This window comes from Lepisma saccharinum, chromosome 14 (assembly GCF_977018435.1).
Source record: "Lepisma saccharinum chromosome 14, izLepSacc3.1, whole genome shotgun sequence".
NCBI lineage: Eukaryota > Metazoa > Arthropoda > Insecta > Zygentoma > Lepismatidae > Lepisma > Lepisma saccharinum.
The window spans coordinates 54,648,769-54,676,026 of NC_139242.1; the positions used below are offsets into that span (position 1 = coordinate 54,648,769).

Sequence of the window (27,258 nt, forward strand, 5' to 3'; positions counted from 1 at the left end):
TTCTTACTAAAAAGTAGTCAGATCCACAGTCTGCACCTACTGACATCTATTATATCTGAAGAATGTCTATCATCTATTACCACATGGTTTATTTGGTTTCTTCTGGTTCCATCTGGTGAGATCCATGTTTCCATCTTTATGTTTTTTCTTTGCAACTGAGTAGTTTTAACTACCATTCTTTTGCTTACAGCAAAGTCTATTATGCGCAGACCATTATCGTTACTATCACTGTGTAAGCTTTCTTTGTCAATTATTTTTCTGAAAATTTCTTCTTTTCCAATTTTTACATTTACATCTCCTATTAATAGTTTTACATCATGTTGCGGTGCTGTATCATAAACATACTCCAATTTATCATAAAACTCATCTTTCATCTCATCATTAGTTTCTTCAGTTGGTGCATGTACACAGATTACTGCGATGTTAAACATTCTTCATTTGACCCTCATGGTGAATATTCTCATTTATAGGTGTGAAATTGAGTGCTGCGTTCTTCATATTTCTATTTACAATGAAACCTGTCCCATATTCCTTTCAGTTTCTGCCACAATTAAACACTATGTGGTTTGCTGACTTAAAGGTATCCTGCCCGTTCCATCCTGTTTCTTATACTGCCATAATGTTGGTCCCATATTTCTCAGCCTGTTGTTTAACGACTCTTAGTACAACTGGTTTTCTTAGAGTGCGTACATTCCAGGTTGCAATGTTGATTGTTCTTTCTTTGTTGACCTTTCTCATATTCCTGGTCTGCCCTGGTCGTCGTCTTAACAAGTCCATCCTTCAGAGGCTTGTTTATTGGCTTCGCAACGAGTTGCTCTTTTACAACGTAAGGGTGTCAGCCTTTCGCTCAATCCCCAACCAGGAGGGCCAGGTGATTTGTTTTCAGGGTTTTCTTCCCCTAGTCTTTGTAGATCCCTCTACTAACTACAAGGCAGTAGTCCTGGTTTTGGTCCATCCTAGGTATTTTGATTGCCCAGTGCCCACTATATCTAGTGAGTTTTCCTCTATCAGCCACCTGAGGAGGCATTCGATAGAAGACCAGGAACTCCACATGGGCTTGCTAAGAGTGTTTGTGGCTAAATCAGTGAGTGGATTGCAAAAAAATAAAAAAAAGGGAATGAACAAAAATCTAGTTCGAAGGCATTTGGGGGGGGGGGGTGTAGATGATAACGTCTAGCAGAATAATTGTTATACTGATGGTAACACCTTTAAAAAAGTCACGCCACGCCACTGCCTGGAGGGGTTCACAGGGCCACGTGAACTTTAAATGCTTAAAATACCACAGTTTATCCTGGTTATATGCACCAAATATGCAGGTGTGCTTCTTTGGGTTCTGAAGATTCAGTTCAGAACTACACAGGAACATCAAATACTAGGCTGCAAACTCTCCGAAATTCTTCTTGGTAAGAAGTTACAGAAATGTCAAAAATGTGACAGTCTGTTCAATTTGGATTGAAGGGGGGGGGGGGAGAGAGAGTACACTTATTCCCAGGTATTGTGTTCATCAGTTGGACCAAGCTTCTGTATGAAGATCTGGGTGGAAACTATCACCATGAACTTGGTAGAGCAAGCTATCCATGCTTTTACATACACAGTACAAAGATTTAAAATTGTTGTCCCTGTTTCAAGCTGGAGGCAGGAAGCAGGAGTATGGGGTTGCTTACTGAATATGATAATCTCCCACACCATCTACGTAGCAAGGATAGAATTCCCAAATAAAACTTTTTCAGTTACCTTTTTACATTCTGTGAGTAGTTTTATTTTGTTGTTCACAGATCGAAAATGAACTAAGGAAATGCTGACAACAAGTTAATCACCTTAAATATTGTGCATCCACTAACATCATGTGATATATTTCATGCAAACAGATCAAAATCATGGCCAGCAACAAATAGAATTAATATCAGAACTACCACCAAAAGTCTCCCTGGATACTATAAAAACTACACAAAGCAATATTACTATTCATTATTACAAAACAATTGTAACAAGAATGAAAAATATTTCACATTTCAACGACATGGTTAACCTTCAAATCAATAGGTTTGGGAATAAAAACAGTCATTGAAATAGGAAAAACCTTTCCATCCTTGCTCAGTAAGAAAAGAATATGTTAACCACACTACATTATTAAAAATGGATCACATCAATAAAAGTGAACATCGTCTCATTTCTCAACTTTCTGGAGCATGTACTCAATTTTGTATGAATAAAAAGTCTGAAAACTTGCTCTCAAGGAATATGTACCCCCTCAATGAGAACCTACTACTTAGCAAGTACCTGCACCTGTAGTGGGCATGTGCTCAGATTTTGATTTGAAAAAAAGCACATTTTCAGATGTCGAGCCAGTGCTTATGCCTATATACACACATGCACAGATTCAAGCATGGGTACCTTTATGTGCGTTAACAGGTCATAAAAAGTTTATATGTCCATGAGAAGTTACTAGGTTGGAAACAACATCAGAGAGGAATTTATTCATATGAAAATTGACTATATTCTACCTACTCTTCTTTACTAATATGATCCAACAAGTTCAGTTGCTGCATGTGCAAATATGATTAGTTGTACACTATTAGTTCTTTCATAAAATTAGTTGTAGGTCAAGGTAAATCTTCAGTAAGCCATAATCAAAATAAGTAAAATTTCACTTATAAACTAAAAATAAGACTTTAATTAAAGCTTGGCTTACGCTACGTGTCATGCCAACATTGCAATATTAAGAAAAAGGTACTCATCTTGGCATGTAAGGTTGATATCCTCTATTTTGTCATTCTCTTGGATTCTTCAAGGATAAATTTTAAAACAGGATCTCCTCCATGTTAAAACTAGAGCACCATTTTAACCTTCTAATGGGTACACATTTTTATTTTTAACACCACAGTCTCCAACATGTAAGTGTTCCAGTTTCAAAACCTATCCCTCAAGAAGCCCATTGATCTTGGTGATAACAGCCTTACGACATGTCAAGATAATTACTTTTTTAATATATAAATAAGACTTTTTCCATCAACCAATTAATTATTGTTGTCAATGTTTATATTTTCATATTCTCCTACGAGTTACAAGTGAAAACCATGCATAGTTTTCAGCTTTGTTAGAAATAAGACTGGAAGAAATAGGGAATGATGAGAATTCTAATATTTTCCAGAAAACAATTTTGTAAAAGCATTGATTGCAGAAACTTATCATCACAATATATACTTGTTCTTAAATTTGGGCACTATCTAATGTAAAATGATGATAGTAAAAGTTAAAATAAAACATTGTGCATATTTACATGCAAATAGATATATTCCTGAATACTTACTGCACTATTTGACGTGTCCCTTTAACAACTTCTTTCTCTGATGCTGCTGGAACTGAATTGTACTGAAGTGACTGGCACGTTCTCCAGAATAGGTATTCCCTACAGTAAACAAATGCAATGTAAATTCAACAAATACAAGTGATTTTCCTGACACACACACTGTAAATACTCTATTGTTACTGAATACAATAATCACACAAAGCTGCTCATTGACAATATTGGGGCAGATAGGCACATTTTTTTGGCAAGTTACATGGAATTATTCTGTATTTGTTTAAGAAGTGAATTTTTACTCGATCTCACAGATATGTTACACAAATATTACTTGCACCATTGAAGGCAAAATACCGCAATTTAGGTAATATGGTAAACTTTTTTTATCTTTTACAAAAATAGCTATTCCTTCTTTTAAGCTCCCAGTTTTGGGTAATATTATTAAAAATGGAACTAATTGCTTGTGTCCTTGTAGTAAAAATGAATACTAACTATTAAATATACAAGCCATTCTACCACATACTAGAACAAGATACTGCTTATTCTGCTATGGTTAAAGTTTATACATTCAACCGGAAATGTAAAGGAAAGTGGTATTTTGAAAGTCATAGCAACTATGTTTTTCTCTCAAAATGCAACAACACTGGAAATCTAGTATGCAGAGTTTAGCAGCATTTCTGCTATGTGAAAACAAACTAGCAGTTCTCTTGTGGCAGAAATGCATGACAGTCTCATGTTAAGCTACAGGAAGCATGAGTGATCGTGTTCTGCCGTACCAAACAGTGACAAGTTGGCTACAGCCTTTCAAATGAGGATTAAGGTCAACTGTTGACCTGCATCAATAGCAATGAACTGTGAACAATCTGGGAGATGGTATCATGTATTTGCTATCTGCACTGCATTTTATTGTTTGTTAAAAAATTATGCACTCTAGGATATTTGCATCAATCTCATGATATGGGAGAAAATCCCATTATTAAAACCAGATTTGTAAATGATCCTGAAATATCAAAAGTGCATGACTCGCATGGGACAAATATAAACATTAAATGACATGGCAAAGTATATAACATTTAAGTGGAGGCAAAGTGCCTGGGGAAAAAGAGAGAAAAGGTATCCTTCTCTCCCCCTCTCACCAATTATATTTGGAGGAGAGGGGAGTCTGATGGAGAGAGAGAGAAAAAAAACTCCCTCCCACCTGCCATCCACCTGTCTCTCCTAAGACATGGCAAAGTACATAACACTTAGATGTGGTGGAAAACATTGTACCTGCATATCGGAAATATAATCTATCATGTATTTCATGACTTGGGTTAGTGCTGAACAGTTTCAGGCAGAATCTCATCAATGCAAATGAACAATTTGAATTGCATTTAATAATTAATTTATGATTTCAACACAAACATTTTGTGTTTCTGCTGGTGGGGAACTTCTCAGATGATGGAGTGGTAGCATCATTGCCTTGTAATCAAGGAGTCACAGGTTCAATACCCGGTGGAGGTACATAGAGTTCGGATTCCACTTTAAACTGAAGGTTCAGTACCAATTAGCCTTTCTGTATATATATAAATCAAAGAAGGTAAAAGCAAACACTCACCGGACAGTAGAAAAATTCAAAATTTTCGCTAACGGTTCCGTCTATTTCTCCTCACACCGATGATGCTATGAAATTAGCGAAAATTTTGAATTTTTCTACTGTCCGGTGAGTGTTTCCTTTTACCTTCTTTGATTTTTACTTAGCCCTTTTGGCCCTCCTTGCTTTTATCCTATATATATATATATATATATATATATATATATATATATATATATATATATATAGAGAGAGAGAGAGAGAGAGAGAGAGAGAGAGAGAGAGAAGAGAGAGGGGGGAGAGAGGGGGGAGAGAGGGGGAGGGGGTGATTGGGTGGAAAGTGTATGAACTTGGATCAATAAACCCAAAATGCCATGGCATGGTATGAGAATGAAAAGTCACTAACTTCTTACCTGCTATTTCTTTTGTTTCTTGATTTTTATAATGTTCAATTTCCTAGATATTCAGTAATAACTAGAGCCTGGATTTATAAGCGAAATGCATATTCTTTTCCAGACTTCTAATGGTAAGGAGAAAGGTTATACTTCGTATTACATACCTTGATGAGCTATTTAACTAAGGTTGAAAGTGCTTATAAATGCTTATTTCTGCAGGAAACTGTTATGATTGCTTATTTTATGATTTTGATTTAAAATAGCATATTTTACCCAAATCTGTCATATTTCAATCACACGATGGCATTGGGATGACGAGATCAATGCTTCTAAATAGCCGCACAGGAATTTCCTGACCTCTTTTCCTCGTAAGTCAGCTGACGCGATCCACGTCATGCCATGATAAAATTGCACCCCACAAGCTCAGTCAGGTATTACTGAAAAATCTCTGTTACAAAACAGTGTCAAATTTATAAAAAGATTTCTGGTGAAGAAACAGACATTGAAGAGGAATTCACAGAAAAAGAACTGTGGTGTTTTTCACATGCGCCTGTGACGCCATGCGATGTGGAAAGAACATTTTCACTGTACAAATCATACTTCACTGACAGACGGAGCTTCACACAAGAAAACCACAGGATGATCTTCCTTACATACTGTAACAACAAGTTAAGAGATCTAATAAACAAATATTTTTTCAGATTTTCCTGTATTTGTTTATGCATATTTTGGTGCTTATTATTTTCATTTTTTGTGCTTATTAACTTGCTTATTTTACTGTTCGATTGTGCTTATAAATCCGGACTCTAGTAATAACCATGCTTTAACAATCTGCAGACAAAAGTACAGCAATCCACATTGCATGTAATGTTCTTGATTCATGTGTAAACCTGAGGCTTGTGAACTTGTATATGTGAAACATTTCTCACCATGTTAGCAATCCATGAATCTCTCTACAGCGTGTCTCTAAGTCCGGATCCTTAAGAGCTTCTTTTTTGTGCGTGTGATAATTTGAAGAATATAGTTTCCTAATATTGCATTGGGCACAAAGGAAAGTGGAATAACCTCCAAGGAGCCCAGATCTGACTCTGCTTGATTTTTACTTGTGGGGCCATGGTGAACAAGGTTAAAATACAGCCAACTGTGATCCACAAAGTGCTGCATGAAGAATGGAGATTTCATCTCCAACTGTGTATGTGAACAGATTAGGTAAATTGTGTGTGTTCTTCAACTATGGGTTCAGAATTACAAGAGATGATATATGATTAACTTTACAGAAAAAAAAAGCAATAAGTTTACTAAATATTATTTGGAACTATGTACCATAAATTTATAATTACCTGTAATATTTCAGGCCTTCATACAGTGCAGCCATAATGAAAATGCCAATCATGGACCCTATCAAAGTTCCAACTGATGAAACTTTCCATGATTCAAATAGGATTGTTTCATGATAACCAAAATGGAAATACATCTGAAAATTAGCAGACAAAGTCAAATTCATGGAAAAAATAAGGTTTGTTTGTATCTAAAATACATATTTCTCTATTTCTACTCCCCTCCCTTGGTAAAACGTAATATACAGTTGTGGACACTTCTGGGTTGTAACGCTCCCATTAGCTTTCAATGGTATTGCTACAACGCAGGACTACCAAACATGCACTTCCAAATATTGACAGTTTTCAATTTTGGAAATGATAATGCACAAGCCTTTAGTCATTACAAAATGATATTTAATATCGCATCATGAACAAAGTGCACATAATATCTGTTTTTAGGCAATAAATACAAACTTGAGCTGATTTAAAGAACTACTGGCTCTGTTGTGACTGAAGTAAGAAAGAAAACTTTAGATCTCGTATTTCTTTGCAAACTAAAATAATATTAATTAAATGGGGATGCCAATCATTTCAAAGGGCTCGACAACATTTACTCTTTATATAACCTTTTGTCTTTTTGCTTATATGGCACCCTCCTTGTCCTGGTGCTCCTGATGACAACCACCTTGCCTCCCTGCCCCCATATGAACACCTCTGAAGTAGACTTTTCCTAAAGGAAGATTACACTGATCCCTCCACCCCACAAATAAAATTTTGAATACAGTTGATTGAGTTAAGCAATATGAATAAAGTGCAATTCAAAACTCCCTTAACTTTGATTTCCAACTTTCATTGGAAATGAATGCTGTAAAACTAAAAATGTACTTCCAAGTATTGTTGCTTGTGGTATGTGTGGGTAACCTTGGAAACATGTTGCAGCATGCGATAGCTGTACATGATTGTGTGCGTGTGTGGGGGTTAGTAAGAAGTAGAATTCAGTCTGTGACGAGTTTCATGCAAGAACAGAGTTTACAGGATTTGTCCAATAAGTATCGGGACTGAAGTCATAAAAAGAAATTTATTGAAGGTATACGCGTATGTACAGTGTGTTAATATTCCTCAAAATATGACCCTCTTGCATCAATACACCACTGCCAGCGCTTTTTCCACTCTTCATACGCCCCCTGGAAGTCAGCAACTGCAAGGCTGTTTAGGCACCCCGTCGAAGCTGCTTCGACTGCCTCAATCGTTCCGAAACGATGTCCTTTCAGGCTCCTTTTGATCCGAGGGAGCCATATCTGGACTGTACGGTGCTTGCAGCAGCATTGCCACATTGTGTTTGGCCAGTGCCTCCCTCACAATTAGCAACGTGTGACTGGGTGCATTGTCGTGATGCAGCAGCCAGGAATCGGCAATCTCCCTTCGGATGTGGCGGACCCTAATCCTCAAACGTTCGAGCACGTCTGCGTAAAATTTCCCGTTCACTGTTTGTCCAGCAGGCCCAAACTCCTTTCCTTGTGCACCACACTTTTTGCGTCAAAAAAGACGATGAGCATCGATTTTACTCTTGATTTGCTCGTGCAGGCCTTTTTTGGTCGAGGAGAGGTGCTTGTGTGCCACTCAGCACTTTGCCATTTGGTCTCCGGATTGTACTTAAAAATCCAGGTTTTGTCACCGGTTATTACTCTGTCCAAAAGATTTGGATCTGTCTCCAAACGTTCCAACAGTTCACGACAAATTGTCACACGGTGTTCCTTCTGCTCGTCTGACAAAACCTTCGGCACAAACTTCGCGCACACCTTCCGCATTTGCAAATCATTGGTCACAATTGAATGTACAGTGGATTTCAGTAAATTTAACTCCTGTGCTATCAAACAAACACTTAACCGGCAATCACTGTTCAGAAGCTCTCGCACTTTGGCCACATTTTCAGTGTTTCGGATCGATGTTGGACGTCCAGCACGTTATTCGTCTTTGACATCTTCCCGGCCATCTTTGAATTTTTTATACCACTCAAGAACACGCATTCTGGACATGGCTTCGTCCTTGTAAGCCTCACGGATCATATCAAAAGTCTCCTTAGCAGATTTGTTCAGTTTAACGCAAAATTTGATCGCATAACGCTGATCGATGGTTCGCTGCATCTTGACTCTCAACGTGAGCACTAAACACACTTTCACTTCAGGCGTGACCTACACACTCCAAAGGCTCAGAGGCAACTGAGCTGGGTCTCCTAGCTCACGTGACATCCCGCAACACCGAACCCACCCACAGAGACAGCCCTCCACTCCTTTCCATTGGCCTGACAAAATCAATCCCAATACTTATTGGACAAACCATGTATGTTAAAAGTTCATTTTGCTGTAAAATCTTACGGCCCTTGCATCCAGATCTTTCATTGGAGATTCCCTGAATTTCCTGTACCAGGGAAAACAATTGTGTGTTATCTATTGAAATGGTTTTGTGGTGCAGACAGCATTAAAGATAAGCCTAGAAGTCGTGATGCACTCTTTACTGAAGAAAGTTCAGCTTAAGACTGCAGTGCTCTTCTCGAAAGTCACTTCAGTAGTTGTCACAGCAGGTAGGGACATCTTATTCTTCCTGCCAGAGAGCTACCACACGTCTGAATTTATGGGCAGACAAGATTAAAGTAAAAGTGCCAATGATTTGAGAGAATCCTGCACAATAATGTGAATTAACCAGCTTAACAATATTATCTTCAGTGATGAAGTGTGGTTTGACTTAGATGTATATATCTACAGTTATAATACTTGAATCAGGGCTGTGGAAAATCTACACCCATTACATGAAGTACCACTTCATTCTGAAAAAGTTGGGAGTGTGGTGTGCAATTTCTGTAGGTAGTGAATTGTGTTGGTCATTTTTTTAAAAAAAAAAAAAAACAACTGTCACTTCAGCAACGTATGCAGACATCATCCATCAATTCATAACAATGCTGGAAGAAGACTAACATTATTATTGGTTCCAGCAAGGTGGTCCAAACTGAAATATATCGAACGAGAATGAAGATGTTCCACGAGTTCTTCCAAGATTGATTGATCTTCAAAAATTTGTGTCCACAGCTCATCAAATTTTTATTTATAGGGCCTTCTGACAAACACAAGGCACTCCAACAATCTTAGAACTGTGCAAGATCTACAAAAGAATATAATCAGAGCTGTGAGGAACATCTAAATAAACACAATCAAAAAACAACAGCATGTGTTGTCCTGTGAATTTGTGTATTCACAATAAAATGGAGGATATTTCCAGCATCTTCTGTAAATGTTACTAGGTTAAATGCAAGCAAGTTTCAGTGTAAAAGTATGTAAAATATAACACTGTAGATAAGACAGATGTGGCAGAAATCTCACAGTTGTTGCTACATATTGGTACCTGTGCTGATACAGGCTATTTTTCTAGAACTTTCCTTACAACATACCAGTTGGCAACTTGAGCACAGATATTGCATGCTAAGATCTAACACCAAAGAGAACATTCCAAGTGCCATTATGCATTTCATTGCAACAAAGGTATCAAAATTCCATAATTAATGTGTGATGTGATTTAATATGTGCTTAAATTGCTAACAACTACTCACCAATCCATGTGACATCCCTTCCATACTTCCCATTGTATGATTGCTTGAGCCATCACCCATATCCATGTCATCCATGTGTGTGCTATGGTGGGAGTTTCCATGATCTCCACTTGATGGCATGTTGTGTCCCATGTGACTATGATCCATTCTCTGAATCCACACCTATTAATATTTCAATTCCCTGGGGGTAGAAAAGAACAACGTTAGAAGTTCATTGCATATAGATTTGTACAGTGGAATGTACAAGTATTGCTCAGCAAATTGTCCACAACTATTTTCATTAATTTTTTTCTTGCATTCCACGTGTTTTTAAAGAACAGATTGTTGATGATTTGATTTGTTGTTTTCAGCCCACTTTATGCACAGTAAAGCTAATCGGGACTGGACCTACAGTTTAAAGTGGGATCCGAACCACTTGTACCTTCACCGGGTATCAAACCTGGGACTCCTTGATTACAAGGCGAACCATCGGGGAGGCCCCAGATTGTTGATTATACTGGCTCACAGGTTATAAGCAGCTTGTTGGCTATTTGTTACAATTCTTGAAACTATCATTGCATAAAACAAAAACAATAAACATGGTGATGCACAATTATGTTTGGAAGTAACAGTTACTTCTTGCAAGAAAGTGTAACTGTAATTCATTCCACAAGGAAATGGACATGGCCATGAAATGAAACAATTTGCCAATCATAAGTAATAACGTGTGTGTCATGTGTATGGTTCCAACAACATAGAAACATGGGGTTGGCAACCCTGCATCATGTGATCAGCTGGTCACATGGTTGAAGGAACCATAAAGATAAGCTGTTGCAGTAGACGGTGCTATGTTACATCTGTTACAGGCTTTCAAGCAATTGACACTTGGAATCTGTTTGAAAGATGTTTATATGTTCACATTGGTAATGAAGTACATACATACAATGACTTTCTACAGTCAGAAGTTTAGGGCATAAAACCATATTACTTTCACAGGAAATTTAATCTTCCATAAGCACTAAGCATGTTATGTCCAATTTAGCTTATGCATGTTATGTCAAATTCCATATTGTTTTCTTAGTGCACAATTCGAGTTGTAAGCACATATCTTTCAGAAAATAAACATCCTGCCGTGGTCTACACTGATTGTATGTTTTGAATCTTACACTGACTGTATGGAGCCAGGTGCTATTTGAATGTCTTGCCCATTACACTGGAATGCATCCTACTTTTGGCATACTATAACATTTTCTTTAGCCAGATTTTTCAAATATCTTGGTCCAAATGCTTGCTAAAAAGAATTGATGATTTATTGAATATAAATGAGAAAAATGTTGCACATATAGTGCCAAAATTATAATTTAATGAAAAGTAATGTTCATATTTCCTTCATTACAGGTCATTAGTGAAACAACTGTTCCCTGAAATTCATGTGTGGACAGTGGCGGCGATTAGGGGGGGGGGGGGCACTTTTCACCACTTTTGCCCCCACACTATGCTAAACCTTATATGCAAAGGGAAATATAGTGTCTTTGTCTCACCAGTTTTGGCACCTTGCCAAAAGGTGGGGGTTCTTGCATCTCAGAGATAAATGCAAGGATGTCACTTTCCATCCCCTCCCACTTTAAGCACTGGTTCACAATATATCAACTGAAAGGCTTATCTTGCAGATGCTCTTCACTGATTATCTTATCACGGCACCAACACAATGCAAGATTAGGCTCAATATTATATACCTATATAAATGGATAATAACTGTTTACATGCTGCACCAAGGTTATTTGCAAACTGAGTCAGTGATAAATTTGGAATTTGATTTCAAAATTGAGTGTCAGGGCTTCACATTGATAATGTTTTTATATACAAGCTTCATGAATCTATCCATATATCTCTGTTAATGGCATTTGCTATTAATTCTGAGCCTGAACTACAGTGTAGTATAGAAGACCCTCTAAAGAAAAATAAAACTCTTCAATCATTAACAAGCAAGCTAGACATGGTTCGCAGTGTGCCTATTAATTTTATAATGGAAAGGAAGCCATGCATGGAAGTGCTTCTAGTTCAATGAGTACAGGGTGAGATAAAAGTCAGGTTACATAAGTGCATAACCACTACGGTTGCCAGACCAAACACCCCTGAATTTTTACTTGTAGGGATAGAGCCGAGGAAAAATCTGTTTACAGAAGCATAAATGTCATTATGTACGCTACGAAAATTAAGAGCCTAGACCACCTCAAAGAAAATGTAACAGGTGCCATCTCCTAAATCACCACCACCACACTAGCAGATGTTTTATATGGATAGAAGCATGCATTCAAACAGATGATGCGCATATTGAACATGTACTGTAACTGTAACCATTACAGGTATTTGCTTTCCTGTGTAGTGATGTTTGCCTCATTCTGTATATTTACACCACATGTTCCTCAAGCATAGATGGCATATCATAAACCATCACAATTTTAACATTTCCAGGCAACTCGCATAATTTTATTTCTATTATTTTGTGTCCATAAAAAAAAAAAAAAAAAAAAAAAAAAACTTGAAATATGGAGTCTCTGAGTATAAACTTACTTGGCATCTTTAGAAAATAAACCAAAAATATATGCACCATATTTAATTTTGGCAGGAATTTTTTTCTCAATAACAGTGTTATCTTTGACAACGGGCAAAGGGTAAAAAATACAAGGAAGAAAATCTGTACTTATCACATTCCTAACAGCTAATATCATTTCCTGCATTTCAACATGGTTAACATTCATCATATAGACCATTTTGACAAAACTTTTCATGCTCAAACAGAACTGCATTCAGATACATGTGAAGATTAGAAAGCCATGTCCACTACCAAGCAGAAGTGGACATAAGTTTTTTATCATTAAGGAAGGTGAACATCATATTTGATTCAACTGTGAAACCATTACAATCAGGCACTTCAAGATATGTTACAGGAGCCAGCAGGAACATACCATGACAAAGCTACAGATCATGCAAGTTAGTATATAAGAACATGATTAACCTGAAGTTACACCAGATGACCTTGAAATATTAGGCTGTTGCAAATGGTTAAAGATAACTAAGAAGCTGACAAATGTAATTTCCTGAATGTCTCAATACTGTTATTCATCTTTGAAGGATGGCAGTTCTACTGCTTCCATTTCCAAGGAAATCCCTAATGGATTTTTTGTCGTCAAACATTAGTCATTTTCTCCACAATGATTCCACATAAATTCGACCAAATGGAGTCTTTTGATGGAAAAATACACGATTCAAGCATTTATTAACTAATATTTGGAAGAATCTCAGTTATGTGCATGGGTGCATTCACATACTCAGAGGAGCTGATGGGGCTAAAGCCCCCTGCGAAATTGAGAAAAATCAACATTTTTCAAATAAAAGTAGAGAAGAGCTCAGCAAAACCAGAGTGGTAAATACAAAATCCCGTTAAAATTGCCCTTGATTTCTATTTCTGAGAGGAGAATGTTTTAAATATACTAAATATATAATTGTGTACACCACCTTCCTATGCACAATCCACCTTTAGAATTACACCCCCCACACACACACACAAACACACGGAGCTAAGTCAGAGGAGCATGGAGGCATGATAGCAGTTTGTCATCATTTGCACAATGGCCGATTCATCTTTAAGACAGTCTGATGTTTAACAATTCGCGGACATTGCGATGGAAGTGGGGCGGAGCACAATCAAACTGGTAGGTAAAGTTCACACGGTCTGTCTGCAACTGTGGCATGAGCCAATTTTCTAACATGTGAAGATAAACGTATCCTGTAATGGCTTGTTCACTGTAGAAGAAGGGGCCGTAAACTCTAAATTTTGAGACAGCACAAAAAGCATTGAGTTTCAGATAGTCACGAATATGCTCAACAATGGCATGGGGAACAGAAAACCTCCATAACTTCTAATGTGTCACAAAATATGTTGAGTTTCTCTACAAAACTGTAAAGTTACTTCATGATACGTTCAATAATACATGTACAGTAACAACATCATGAAACCACTTCAATCATTTGTAGACACACTGTATATCTGGCAATGGTACTATTGGAATCGCACAACAAAATTGGACTGCTTCATTGATGTAACTGACCACATAGCTAACACTCTCGAAAGAAGCAACAACATCCATAGCTACACTGAAAGAATGTTACACCTTCTGACATTTAGTGTGTGGTGCAATAAAGATGCTGTATCTACAAACGAAAATAATTTCCTCCAGCTGAATAAAATTTTGTTACCTTTATCACAGCCAAGGATTCAACTAATCACACGTTCTTTGTTTTCCCCATCTGTGAGTGGATGGAACAAATAAACCCAACATGTGCTCGATTTCCTGAATGCTGAGGAAAATTTGCTGTGTAAATTCAGCTGTCATTTGTAGGTAAATACAGGCTCATTGTGTAGTGTTTGCTTAGGGAAAAACACATATGCTGGTGACTCCCTTTGTGACCTTGGATTGCAATAATGCCCTGCTGCAAATTTTGTTTCTAAGCCAAGTAAAGCAACAAGATAAAACTTACATTCTTCTTCACATGTTTCATTTGCACTGTTATTGTTTGCTAATAAGAAAAATATAAGAAAAATAATCAACCAACTCATAGGAGTGAAAAGATATACTGCAAAGGCACCTTGATTTCCATCAAAGTAAAACTTCATATAAATCCAACAAAATGTAGTGCAAAGTTCCATCTAGAACTTAAGTTATTTTCAAAGTTTTGTTGCTATTTTGGTGTCAATGTAATAATATTTATTTTGAAAACTATGATCCAGTAATGTGTATTTGAAGTATAATTGATGGAAATAATTATAATAGCTCCTTCAAGTAAAATACAAGGGCAGTTCAGTGGAAACCCGGAAAAGTTGTACTAAAAATCTCATTTAAGACAGATAACATTGTGTGTAGGGTATGCGGAGGCTACCTTGAGCTACCAAGAGTCGGCATAGCACGCATGGGAACCTGGGAAACAGACAAGATGACAGCACCCTTGCAACAGTGCACCAAGTAAGAGCAACATAGCATTTTAAGATTTTTGTTTATTAAGGCATGAAATCTATAGATTCATTGTCTGATTAGAATTAAGTACAGTGACTGGTGTATGACTTGTATAACCACGGACATTTCTGGGCTGTAACAATCCTATTAACTTTCAATGTGATCATTACAACCCAGAAGTCTCCATGACTGTACGCAAGTGTATGCATGTACTGAGAAGTTCAACATTGGAGTCACTAGTGTGAAGGATTCTCCTTGCTCAGGTCCAGCATTGGCACTTCACAGTCAAGGAGGTGGCATCACTATTGAACATTAAACGTACGGCCATTAAAATAGGTGGCTAGGCAGAATTGCACTGGTGCCACATATGGGAAAAGCAAAGCGAGAACTGGACAAAAGTAGATGGTTCTTGTGCACTGTGGCAACATCAACCGGACTGTGTTGCCTAGTTCTAGCATGAGACAGACCTCTCTCTGGGGCACTTTCGAAGGTTGATTAATTTTGTCTAATAAATATAATGCGTATGCTGGATTAATTGTTCATGTTGTTTCTAGAGTTCTCTCTTCTAATAATATTCAATTAGTTAATTTGTTGTTAAATAGGGATGTTAATAGGTATCCTACTAGTGTTGTAATTATAATTAAAATTAGTATTGTATGATCATGAAAGAATATTATTTGTTCTATTAATGGGGATGATCTATCTTGAAGCCCAAGTTGATTTTAGGTTGCATTCTTTAAGAAAAGGTGTCCTTATATTTGAAGCTTAAATTCAATGCACTGTTCTGCCACCTTAAAAATTGGTTAATAATATAGGGAGTTCTGAATATGTATGTTCAGATGGTGGTGCTGCTTGATATCATTCGATTGATGATGTTTGCTGTATGTTAAATAATGTGGGGCGGGTGCTTGCTATGGCCTCTCAGGTAATAAACACTATTATAATAAGTGCTGTAAATGATAGAATTGACCCTAATCTTGATACAATATCTCATGTTGTGTAAGCATCCAGGTAGTCTGAATATTCTCATGGTATTCCTCTTAACCCTAGAAAATGTTGTGGGAAAAATGTTAAATTAACTCCAATAAATATTGAAATGAATTGTATTTTATTGGAAGCACAGGAACAATATTAGAAATTATTGGACTTTCAATATTAATTTCAGCACAAATTCTATTAATTATTATAGAAACTGCCGAAGCCTTCAATCTTTTGTATTTGCATTATTAATTGCTATTTACTCTAGAGAATATAAATAACCAATGTCAACAAATCAAAATCACTCATATCAACTAGTAGTGAAAGTTCGTTACAGGCCCCAGAAATGGAGTCCCATATCTACATGTCGGACTGCTCTTAAAGCTCCGAACACACGGGCTTGTATTCTGACATGGCAACAGCGCAAAATTCTGCCACCTGCCTAATTTCATAGCTGTGCGTTTAGTGTTGGATCAGTCCATGTTATCATACAAAACGAGCTAAAGTTCCAAAAAGTGTGTATGTGTGTCCTCCATAACAATGCGAAGTCACATACTACTAGAGCAACAATGGCAACTATTAAGGAGCTGTGGTTGGAGCAAATTCCACATCCTCCATACTCAGCCAACCTCACACCATCGAAATTCCTCGTCTTTGGTCCCCTGAAGGGTGTGCTGAGTGGAAGGCAGTTCCGGGATGACAGTGCAAAAGTGGCTGTCCATCCGTCTCAAATAATTATTTTCCCGTGGTATCTATGCTCTTGTCAAGCGCTGGCCTAAGTGTATGGAACTAGATGGGACTGTTGAACATTGATAATGTAATTATATCAGAGTTTGCAATAAATTCTCTGTAAACAAAAACATGTGGTTTTCCATTGAACACACCTTGATGTTTCTTAAATATTACCTAAGGGAGATGTTTCTTGGAGGCTATAGATACAAGTTAAAGTGCCAGACAGTAGGCAGTGGAAGATTTCAAATATTCATTTGACACAACAAAAATGTAAACTTTGTAATCTTTCTTTGGTAGTTGCAGAAATGAATACCACCTCCCCCTTCAATAAAAACAATTAAGTTTTTTCAGAGCCATATCTGCAACTGGAAAGTTTTTAATGAGGGGCTAGGTTGCTATAAAAGCATTTTGAATGCCATTATGGACAGAATAATGACCTATTTTCTTTTCAAGAAAATTAAGTCCAAAAGGGTGAGTTTTGTCCACCATATACCCTCTTCGGTGTGCCTATGGTCAGGTTGCAGGTACTGGATCTAATCATAAATCATCCTCATTCTTGTGATTAGCCTATAGAGGTATAAGAGCTGTGTTCGATAATAAGAATTACTAGTATGAAACCCTCAACACAATTCTCCAAGGACGTCAATTTTTAAAATATTTTGAGTGTACTGTTACACCCTTACCCATTTTGAAAATGCTGGATAAAATTGTTGTCCGGTAAAACACCTATTCAAACCGCATGCATATAGGATAATAAAACCTGGTGTTAATATTTAATAACAAGCTAAGTGTAGCTTTGAATAATTTGTTTTCTATGTTCATTCTACTTGTCTGGGAAAAGCAGTTAATCGAAATAATGTGCCATCTGGAAATAGCACTACAACTTTTGCATATACAATCATGGATACTTCTGGGTTGTAACAGAAGTGTCCGTGACTGTACAACCGCCAGAAAGATATTCGAGGACTGGTGAAAAGGTGAAGTTGTGTTGTACTGGGCCGTAAGAACTTCATGCTAAAGAAATTAATATAATAAGCAGTATCTTGCTGTAAGTTATATTATGGTCACTGTGAAAAAAATTCCTCGCTTTATGAAATAAAGGTTATTATCTCTACGATGTAAAAAATAAAATCCTGTTTCTTGAACAAACTCCCCCCCAAAAAATCGCCACCACTGACTAACATACAGAAAAATACGTGATAAATTGTAGTTACCTGACACCAAATGTTCATTGTACACTCAGAAACTTTTACTTGTTTCATCAAGGCCAGCACAGTGTATTCTAACAAGCTAAAGTCTTGCATGGGCATCGGAAAGGGGCAAACCCATCCGTCGACCCCCCTGGAAATTAACATCGTTCATTTTAAGTTACATATTTTCATTAATTATTGTTAACAACAAAATAAAGTTCAGCTAGCTAATATTCGAACCAAACTGCGTTAAATGTATGTATGTATTTCAGTGTACAGTATGAAATGTAAAACCGGTGTGTTGGATATTCACTCTTCTCGTGGATCGAGTAAAAAGTCTCTCCAAGGATATAATAATAATAGTTATAAAAGTGGTTTATATTTATTAGTGTATAATAGTTTGTATAATAATCATAACCGTGATAGTAATAATAATAGTTATTATTTGTACAATTCTAGTTTTATCACTAGCCTGACCTCGCTACAGAAAAGTCTGGCGACGGCCATGCCTTCTTGTCAACAATTCTTGAGTCCACGTGCATTGCCAGGTCGCAATCATGGCGACTTCATCCCACAATATGTATTTCGATGAGATTAATAAAACTCGCCTGCATAACGAAGCACTTAAAAATACTTTCAATTTCCTCATCTGCTAAGGAGCACTGTGCTTATGCAAATAATTCTGAGTACGCTGTAGTGGCACGAATTGCTTTCACTTGCTGCGCGCTTATCTCTTCTAAGTATGACAACATGCACGCACACGGGTTCAAAGGCACAATAGCATGTTACCGACACGAACATAACAATACATTGTTTTTCAGCTCAAACTGCATCGGCAATCACGATGTATAAACAATACAAAAATAAACACTGAATAATAGAAATAAATGGTTTGCTGGCAAATGAAACAGGTATTCCTACAGATTGTCCATAAAGCCTAAAATAATATTAATACGCAAATTGCTGCCGTTCAAAGAATCTAGTTTTAGTTGCTAATTGCAAAACGTTTCTATTAACCTAATTTGCTACATCGTGGCACTAATTACCTTACGTGACCTGTTCTTTTGGAAGACTTTACAGGGATGTAAAAACTTCTTACAATGGGTGTAAAACTATGGAATGAAGATCGACCATGTTGTTCCTGAATTGTACGTTTTCAAAACCTGTTAATACTACCTTGAAAATAGCCTTAAATTTCTAAAAAAAACTCAAAAATATTTGCTGAATATTGCTTTCTTACTGGCAGTAGAGGTTTATGCAAATTTTATTTTAAGAATTGAGAGCTATGTGAAACGGTCCATGTAGAAAAGAGAGATATGGAGGTTGAACTTTGTACTCCCCGCCCCCAAATCAAAAACGTTCATGCGCCAGATGGTTATTAGTTGGTCCCATGCAGTCTACACTCTATCCCGGAAATCTCTGGAGCAACCGAACGAAAACATGTCCTGCTTTGCTCCACAGAATCCCAAGACAGCGTGTGGCCTACAATCGACTTTCCAGTTGTTCAACTTGCTCCACTACTGCTTTTCGCCAAGAGCAAAAACCAATCGTATGGCACAGCACGCCCATAAGAAAATTACATCCTTAACATCCACCCTTACGGATAGGCAACCCAAATTACACTGCAGCACGGTATTTAATACCATTTAAGGATATCACTTCCTACAGAATACACAGCGATGGAAAATGTATTCTGTATTTTTTAAAAAAGTAGCGAAAGTAGCACACTGTTGCGGAGGCCCTCGTGACGGACTCTGAAATGCGAATCATGCTACGTGTATCGATCTTGAGGTGTAGAATTCGAATACATATATCTCTAGTTCAAAATATCCTCAAATATTCTACCGATTGAATATAAAATTGCAAATCTCACCTGATCACCAACGTCACGATTAGCCAAAAATAACAGAAGGGTGACGCTAAATAACAAAAATTAAATACAAAATGCAAATCCCATTTGAAAATAAAAATTGTGACTTTTTCTCCTCTTTTTCTGAAAATTTAGTTAGTGCAGAGTCAAATAGTGCAGCGGACTAGACGGGGCTAATGATGTACAGGTATTTGTTGTACTGTGATAGGATATTTTTAATTCCTTACGCAGGTCCGTCAGCATGTAACCAGGGGGTTCCATTTTACGTTTTGGTCTGAAGATATTACGTACTATAATGTATACTGTATTTGGGAATTATTTAAAATTGTAATTCCATAGACTAGTTTCCGTCCATGTATGGGTATTAGGTTGACAGTGCTGTTAACTTAGGCTCTTTAACAAAGGACGAATTCTTGCCTGGCGATAACACCTGTCAATCATTCCATTACGAGAGCGGTATGCTGGAGGGTGGGGAACTCAAAACGATCACGAGCATGCGAAAGTCCCATGCAGGACTCAGTATGTAGGCAACCATGTAACAGACAGTGGCGCGCCCAGGATTTTCCAAAGGGAGGGGTTACTTGTAACTTTTTTAGTACTCAGCCCTCATTTTTGCCATTTTTTTGTCTTTGACGTTTTTTTTTTAAAAAAAATACTGGGACAAAGGGGGGGGGGGTTATAACCCCCTCCAACCCCCCTTGGGCACGCCACTGGTAACAGACATTTACTGTTCTCACTGACAGTTGCTGTCGAAAAGAGACGAAGTTATTGTACGATAAGGGCAGTCTAGATAAGTCCTCAGAAGAGTGAATATGCCTCACAAAAAATATTTATATTTAAAAACGCAAACCCAACAAATACAGTAACTAACTACTGACATGGTATTGTTTCAATAGCGTACTATCGTTTTTAGAATCTTATCCCATTGATTTATCCATCCCCTCCCTTTAATTTTTCACAAAGGCCAAATGTATGGTAATTTTAGCTCTGCTTTTACTATCATCCACAGATGGAATATTTTGATGTGTATATCAACATCATTATCATACTATTAACTTTATTGACCTAAAATGAATATGTTCTGACTCGATTTCCGGTGGCGGCAAATATGAATTTCAAAGAGACCCAGCACAGACTATAGTAAATCTCTGGCAGTGAAGAAAAGGATATTATTGAAGGATTCTATTTTATGTTGCTCGAACATTTTGTTGTTTGTTGAGATTGTATAGTTATTATTTCTTTTCGTAATACTTAGCCATTGGCTTTGAGAGACACGTGTCACGTGCAAATCCGCCAATGGGTGGTTTTTATGTAACCAGTAGTGAACTTGTTGATCGTTGGCAATATTTATTATACTCCAATAATATACGTTCGCCCATGTATATCTTTGTTGTATAAATGTTAAATATAATGGACAATCTGCACAAATGTTTGAAATGGGATGAAAACGAGTGACACACTTGCCGAAAAAGGAAGGATAAAGGCCCGAAGTGTGATGAAAATTAGGGGAAAACACTGCAGAAGAGCTCATATTTTTACTATAAAATGAATCGAAGAGGATCAAAAAGAGTGCAATACAGAAAATGTATAACACTTTTATTACTCAGTTTTAATCCTAAGGAAGGGGCCAGGAAAAGGAACTAATAAAAAAGTGCCCTAAAGGCAATCTGTACAGTGTTTCTTGCTGTGGATAACTGTGAAAACCTACTGACCTTGTTACGGAATGCAGTACGAGTCCTCTGCCGAAGGTTCGCAGGAAAAGCAATCAACACTGAACCATCCAGACACGGGCGAGGCACTCGATGTACGCAAGGAAATGACGCTGGTTTCCGAAACCATATCTATATGAATCTACGCAGCTGGCTCCTCCTCCTAGCTTCGAGTTCCGAAGTTGTTAGTATGTAAGCTTATGAGGCATATTAGGATGATGCTTACGGGGAAGAACCCTTTTAAAAGTTGCGAGGAAGCTCATTGCAGTGGAGTCCAGCGACGGACCGCAAATAATCTGTGCAAATGGCAACGTAAATGTCAGGGATTACCAGCTCATATCATCTTCTGACAAATCGTTCATCCTTTTCCAAGGAGTAGGCGGCTCGTATTTCCCCTGCAAGTTCAAGGTGAGTCAAACCAACAGTACTGCCTCAGGACAAGCGATCCTCAGATGACTGTCTGATTCAATTACCGCCGCTTATTTGTGCTTTATAGTCAACCGCGATGGGGAAGCGACATTACGATGGATGGGAAGAGAGCGCTCCGTGGTCCTCGTTAAAGATACCATCACAACATTCGCCTGGAGGGACCGCGAACAATCCCGGTCGAAACTTCGGTTGGGTTGGCCGTCCGCGGGGTTGGAACTAAGGATGGGCGGATTCAAATCTAGGATCGAAATTCGGATATCGGATACAGGGTACCTATTCCAAAAATACTACATTTTGAACGTCCGTCCATAGTGTGATTGATTGATTGATTGATTGGCTTTATTTTACTTCGCTTTTTGTGCCACTTTTGGCTAATTTACGAAGATGGGAATGAGTGATGTTCCATGCCCAGACCGTGATTCGAACCCGAGACCCGTGGCGTCTTAGCGCGATGTGCTAACCACTCTGCCACGGAGGCGTCCAGAGTGTGAACCTGCAAATTACCGAATATGGGTCGGCCACCTTAGAGTTCAGCGTAAACAACACATTGCACACAATTCCTCACATAAAACTAACAAGTGTATTTGCCGACTTCCATGGCGGTCTGATGATCAGAGGGTACGATGTCAAGGGTCCCAGGTTCGAATCCAGGATTTGGGAAGGATGTTCTTTGTGAGTGTCCCTTCATCAATTTTATCATATCATTCTCATTGACGCGCTTAGCCAAAAGTGGCAGAATAGCGACGCTAATAATAAAAATCAAACCAGTAGTCTATATTTCTTGCTCACTCTACTGCTTATGACTATCATAATTTGCTATCTCTTTCTCTCCCTACTCTTTTCCCAGGAGTCTTTGAAGCAAGCGAACGAAAACAAGGCCTATGCGCAAGTAGTGACTCCAGAGAGCTCGACTAATGAACACGCGATACGAAAAGGGATTGCCTGGAGGAGGCAACGCGGCTGCAGCTACGAGCTGTTTTCAGCAGCGTGCACTGCTTTGTTCCGCCCATAGGCTTTCTCTCCTTCTCTGCCGTTATGCACAACCTTGCTCCACAGACTCCTTGGATAGGCGGTAGGGAATTTAAACGAAAATACCACAATATCTTCTAAAGCTTCACAAATAACACGTGCTTTCACAAGCAAGCAACAGAATTTATTAATGTACGAATGACCCATTGAAAATATGAACCAAGAACCAAAGCTAGCAAGCAACATTCCTACGTGTAAATATCAGTACGAAGAACTTGAAGGCGAATTTGACACCGATATGTTACCGGCAATAGAAAGAAACACAAAGTCTCGGAAAGTAAACATGTGTGAGAATAATGTAAATCACGCATAAGACAATTGGGGCAAGTACATGAAACGCAAGACAATGGAAACATTTTATAACTTCTTCTAAAGAGCTAAACTTCTGTAAGAGACTAGTGTAATTTGAATAATACCTAAGTGAGCATAAAACTTAAGGTATAGAGAATATATACCTTCGGCGCGACGGCCTGTTTATTTTTTTATTAAAAAAAAGAGACACTCTAAAGGGGCATGTGAAATATCTTCATTGGAGTTAAAACATTAAGAAACCGGAGCAATTACATACAGGCCCGTAGTCAATGGGGCACAACCCCCTAAATTTGTCTTAAGTGCCACTAAATTTTAGAAACTAATTTGAAATCCAGGACAACTGGAGAATCCAATTTAGATAAGTACAGTCGACTCGCGATTATGCGAGCTAATTGGGACCGAGACTACCTCGGATACGGAAAAAAACTGATGATACGGAGATAATGTGCTAATAGGTCGTAAATGACGAAACAACACTTAAAACTGTATAGTAATTATTTATTACTAGTACAACATAAATGAGAAGATTACTTTTTCAAAAAGTCTTTCATAGTTTTTTGGACTAACCTCTTTCCTCTCTTTGACGTGCAATGTAACGCCAACGCTGTAGGGAGAGTAGATCAAGCGGCGTAGACTCGATGTTTTCCAACCACTCCCTCGGTTAACCCGGAACCTCGGTTAATCGGGACTCGGTTAATCGCGAGTCTACTGTATATAAACCATGATGATAAGAGACCTGTAGGAAGGCCAATACGAAGATGGAGGGATAACGTTGACATGGACCTAAGATAGGGATGGAAAAGATTGAATTGATCTTGCTCAGGATAGGGACAGATGGAAGGCTTGTGTTTCTGCAGCCATAACCCTTCGAGTTTAAGAAGGCTAGAGAGTTAGTTAATTATGTAAACACAGGAGACAATTACAATTTTTAATTTACAACCACATCGTCAGAACTGTCCTTTCATTCCTATCCTTTACCTTCGTCAAGAATGAGGGTTCACTTTCAAGAAATTCAACAAAATACGAAGAGAGGGAGAGGGGAGGCGAGATATCTATAAGTAAGAAGGGTATCTGAAGAACGTTGGGCCAAACTCTTATTCAAATATGAAGTAGAGAATTTTAAATTTAATTTGTTATTAATAACTAATATAGTATTTTCAACAGAATAAGTAATTGAAATAATTCTTGAAGCTTTCCTGGCGGCGAATGCTGAAGAGGTTTTCTGGGGATATCAACCCAGAAAGCTTCTTCAGAATAAATGATTCGAAGTAACAACATTAGGCTGGGATGAAACTGGAATTATTTTAGTAAAATTACCTGCTGCACCGTTCTGTCAATAGAAAAGTTTATAATTTCTGCAAAGTAATGAAAATATTTATTTTATCATTATTATAATGAGTTTTCCTTGCTTCATTCTTTTCAACCTTACGTGCAAGCATACAAACCAAATTACATCATGTGGTCATCTTTCTATTCAGTTTCACCTCTATTATGCCACAACAGTGCCTCTCTTCCAGTTTCCCAGCAGCCCCCTCCCCCATTTTCAAGCTGGCTATGGGCCTGATTAGATACTGATACACTTTGTATATTCTGGCTATTAGGTAAGGGCTATCTCCTCATTTTCCCCTTTGGACAAGCTTATCTGTCAGATTCATTTGATTTAGTGTTTAAGTTTCCAAAATACTGATAACCATGTCTCAGGACAGTTCAGAGGTTTTTTTTTTTTCAGTCTTTCCATAATTTAAATCTGTCCTGTGTAATTGCTAACAGCTGCATTTCCGCTTTCAGAGCAAAGTTGAAACTCCATAGCATCTCAGCCAAGAGTAACGGCGAATGAGGACAACATAAATTTTCAAACAGATTTCCACACACCGATATCATCTCGGCATACCAAGCAGTTACAGTGTTCTCCATTGAAATTGTTGTTTGCATCAGTCGCCTAAATTTATTAACTGAGATAAATCTTTAATTAGTTTGCATACAGTATGCTATTTATTGGTTGTTTGTGCACGTTAATAAAATATTACTGACCTATCACGTGACTTACGAGTGTGTCCACCCGCTTTCAAAACAAATTATCTGACTATTCCACGTTTTTCTGGAGAATTTTGTGGTTAATAATCAAGTTTTAAAGTGTTAAACTTTCACTAGTAGGTTAAATGCCCTAATTTTTCAGGTTCTTGAATGTACTTCAAATTTTCCTGACTTTTTCACTAGAAGGTTAATTGCCCGGACTCTTTCAGGTTCTTGAATGTATTTCAAAATTTCCAGACTTTTCCATTACATTTTCAAGGCTAATTGCCCCGAATTTTCCAAGAATTTCGGGTCAGAAAAGCCCCTGCTTATAGATGAAGCGAACAATCAATCACTATCACTGAAAACTACCAGCTGGGCAGCAACATAAAAACTGCCAGTCTCCTGGAGCGAAAGAGTTAATTCGACTCGCTCAACGTCCTCTTAAATTTACTGCGCCATACCTTTACAATTTTTCATATACATGGTAAGAAAAGAAAAAATGCACATTTAGTAAAAAGTAAGTATTTATAATACAGCATGTAAGACAATGCGTTGAATGCAAATAATGGAAAATGAACATTGTCAGATATGGAAGAGGCAGTGAGGAACTAACAATTTAATGATATTTTAATCATCCTAATCACCTTCACAAGTTAGAGAATGTTGTAAAAAAAATCATGGAGAAGAGACTACCGTGTATTTCAGTGCCCAGGTAAAAATAACAATGTATGCAACAGGGACAGAGCTTTTAACTACATCAACGTCAATTAATTTATGGCTGACATTTGTATGACACGTGCATTTACAATGGAAACGCGTGTCCCACGTTAATGCAGAAATCCGAAAGAATTCTTTAATTTATTTTACTGTTCTACACTAATTAATGTCGCATGTTTTTACCGCCCGCTCGATCTCAGTGATTTGTGCCCGAAGCAAGAATCGAAGTTGGTTAAGTCTTGAATAAGAAGCAACATGCCGGAATAATGTCTACAACAGTGGCTCTCAACCAGGTACACGAACCCGGGAGATTGACAAAAGAGTAACAATGGTATATTGAGGGTGTCCACTTGATTTAAGAAAGTAGGTTGACACAAAATATAGGCCTATAAGATGAGAAAGTACGAATCAATTACAAATAAATGCTATACCAAAACTACATTACAAAGCCTTTATTTCTCGTTTTTGAACCTACTCCTCCTCAAATGAAGAAACTTCTGATCGCGACTTAGCTAGAAATATTTTTCATGAAAGATTGCAACTGGTATTAATTTTACTAAGATTTAATTAATATTTATATCATACATTTAACTTAAGTAAAAATATATTTACTTCAAACATTAGGGAACAGAATGAATGAACAGTACTTCACAAATGTTGTATAGAAATAATTTAGAACTTCTAAAAAAATATATTGTTAATATAAAAAAATGCATATTTAAAGATGTTAACATATTTTCATTAAAGTGAACTCTTTCATCATTTTCAGAAGGTGTGACAAAGTTTCCGGACTGGGGTTATATGTCGAGTTTTGAGGTTGACAGTATAATTGGCTGTGTATTCATTTTTACACATATCACGTTGAGTACGTGAAATACTTAGTTGAATAGTAGCATTTTCTGGTTCGACACAAGTTTAGAATAGAACAAAGTTTTCCATGCAAAAACTCGGGAAAACGGCAACAGAAACATACGCAATATTAAAAACTGAATATGGTGTAACCAATATGACCCTCAGACCAAACGTCAGAGTATTCAGTTGTGCAAAAGGGATTCCCCAAAGAAAAGGGGAAAAAATGCTCGCCTGCAAA

At 37.5% G+C, this 27,258-nt stretch overlaps 1 protein-coding gene across 8 annotated transcripts in view; it reads right to left on the minus strand.

Annotated features, from left to right (window-relative positions):
- The window catches only part of Ctr1A (Copper transporter 1A), a 78,886-nt gene that overhangs the window by 16,152 nt on the left and 35,476 nt on the right, over positions 1 to 27,258 (minus strand). For 5 of the 8 annotated variants that reach the window (XM_083135639.1, XM_083135635.1, XM_083135641.1 and 2 more), the window contains exons 2-4: positions 10,193 to 10,373; positions 6,613 to 6,746; positions 3,311 to 3,409 (exon numbers count right to left, since the gene is read on the minus strand). In XM_083135639.1, the coding sequence (XP_082991765.1) occupies positions 3,311 to 3,409; positions 6,613 to 6,746; positions 10,193 to 10,339 (380 nt within the window). In that variant the 5' untranslated portion in view covers positions 10,340 to 10,373. Of the gene's footprint in view, positions 1 to 3,310; positions 3,410 to 6,612; positions 6,747 to 10,192; positions 10,374 to 18,110; positions 18,240 to 18,563; positions 18,818 to 21,668; positions 21,786 to 27,258 lie in introns of those variants that run through there. The other 3 variants (XM_083135636.1, XM_083135637.1, XM_083135638.1) reach the window with 3 other exon arrangements.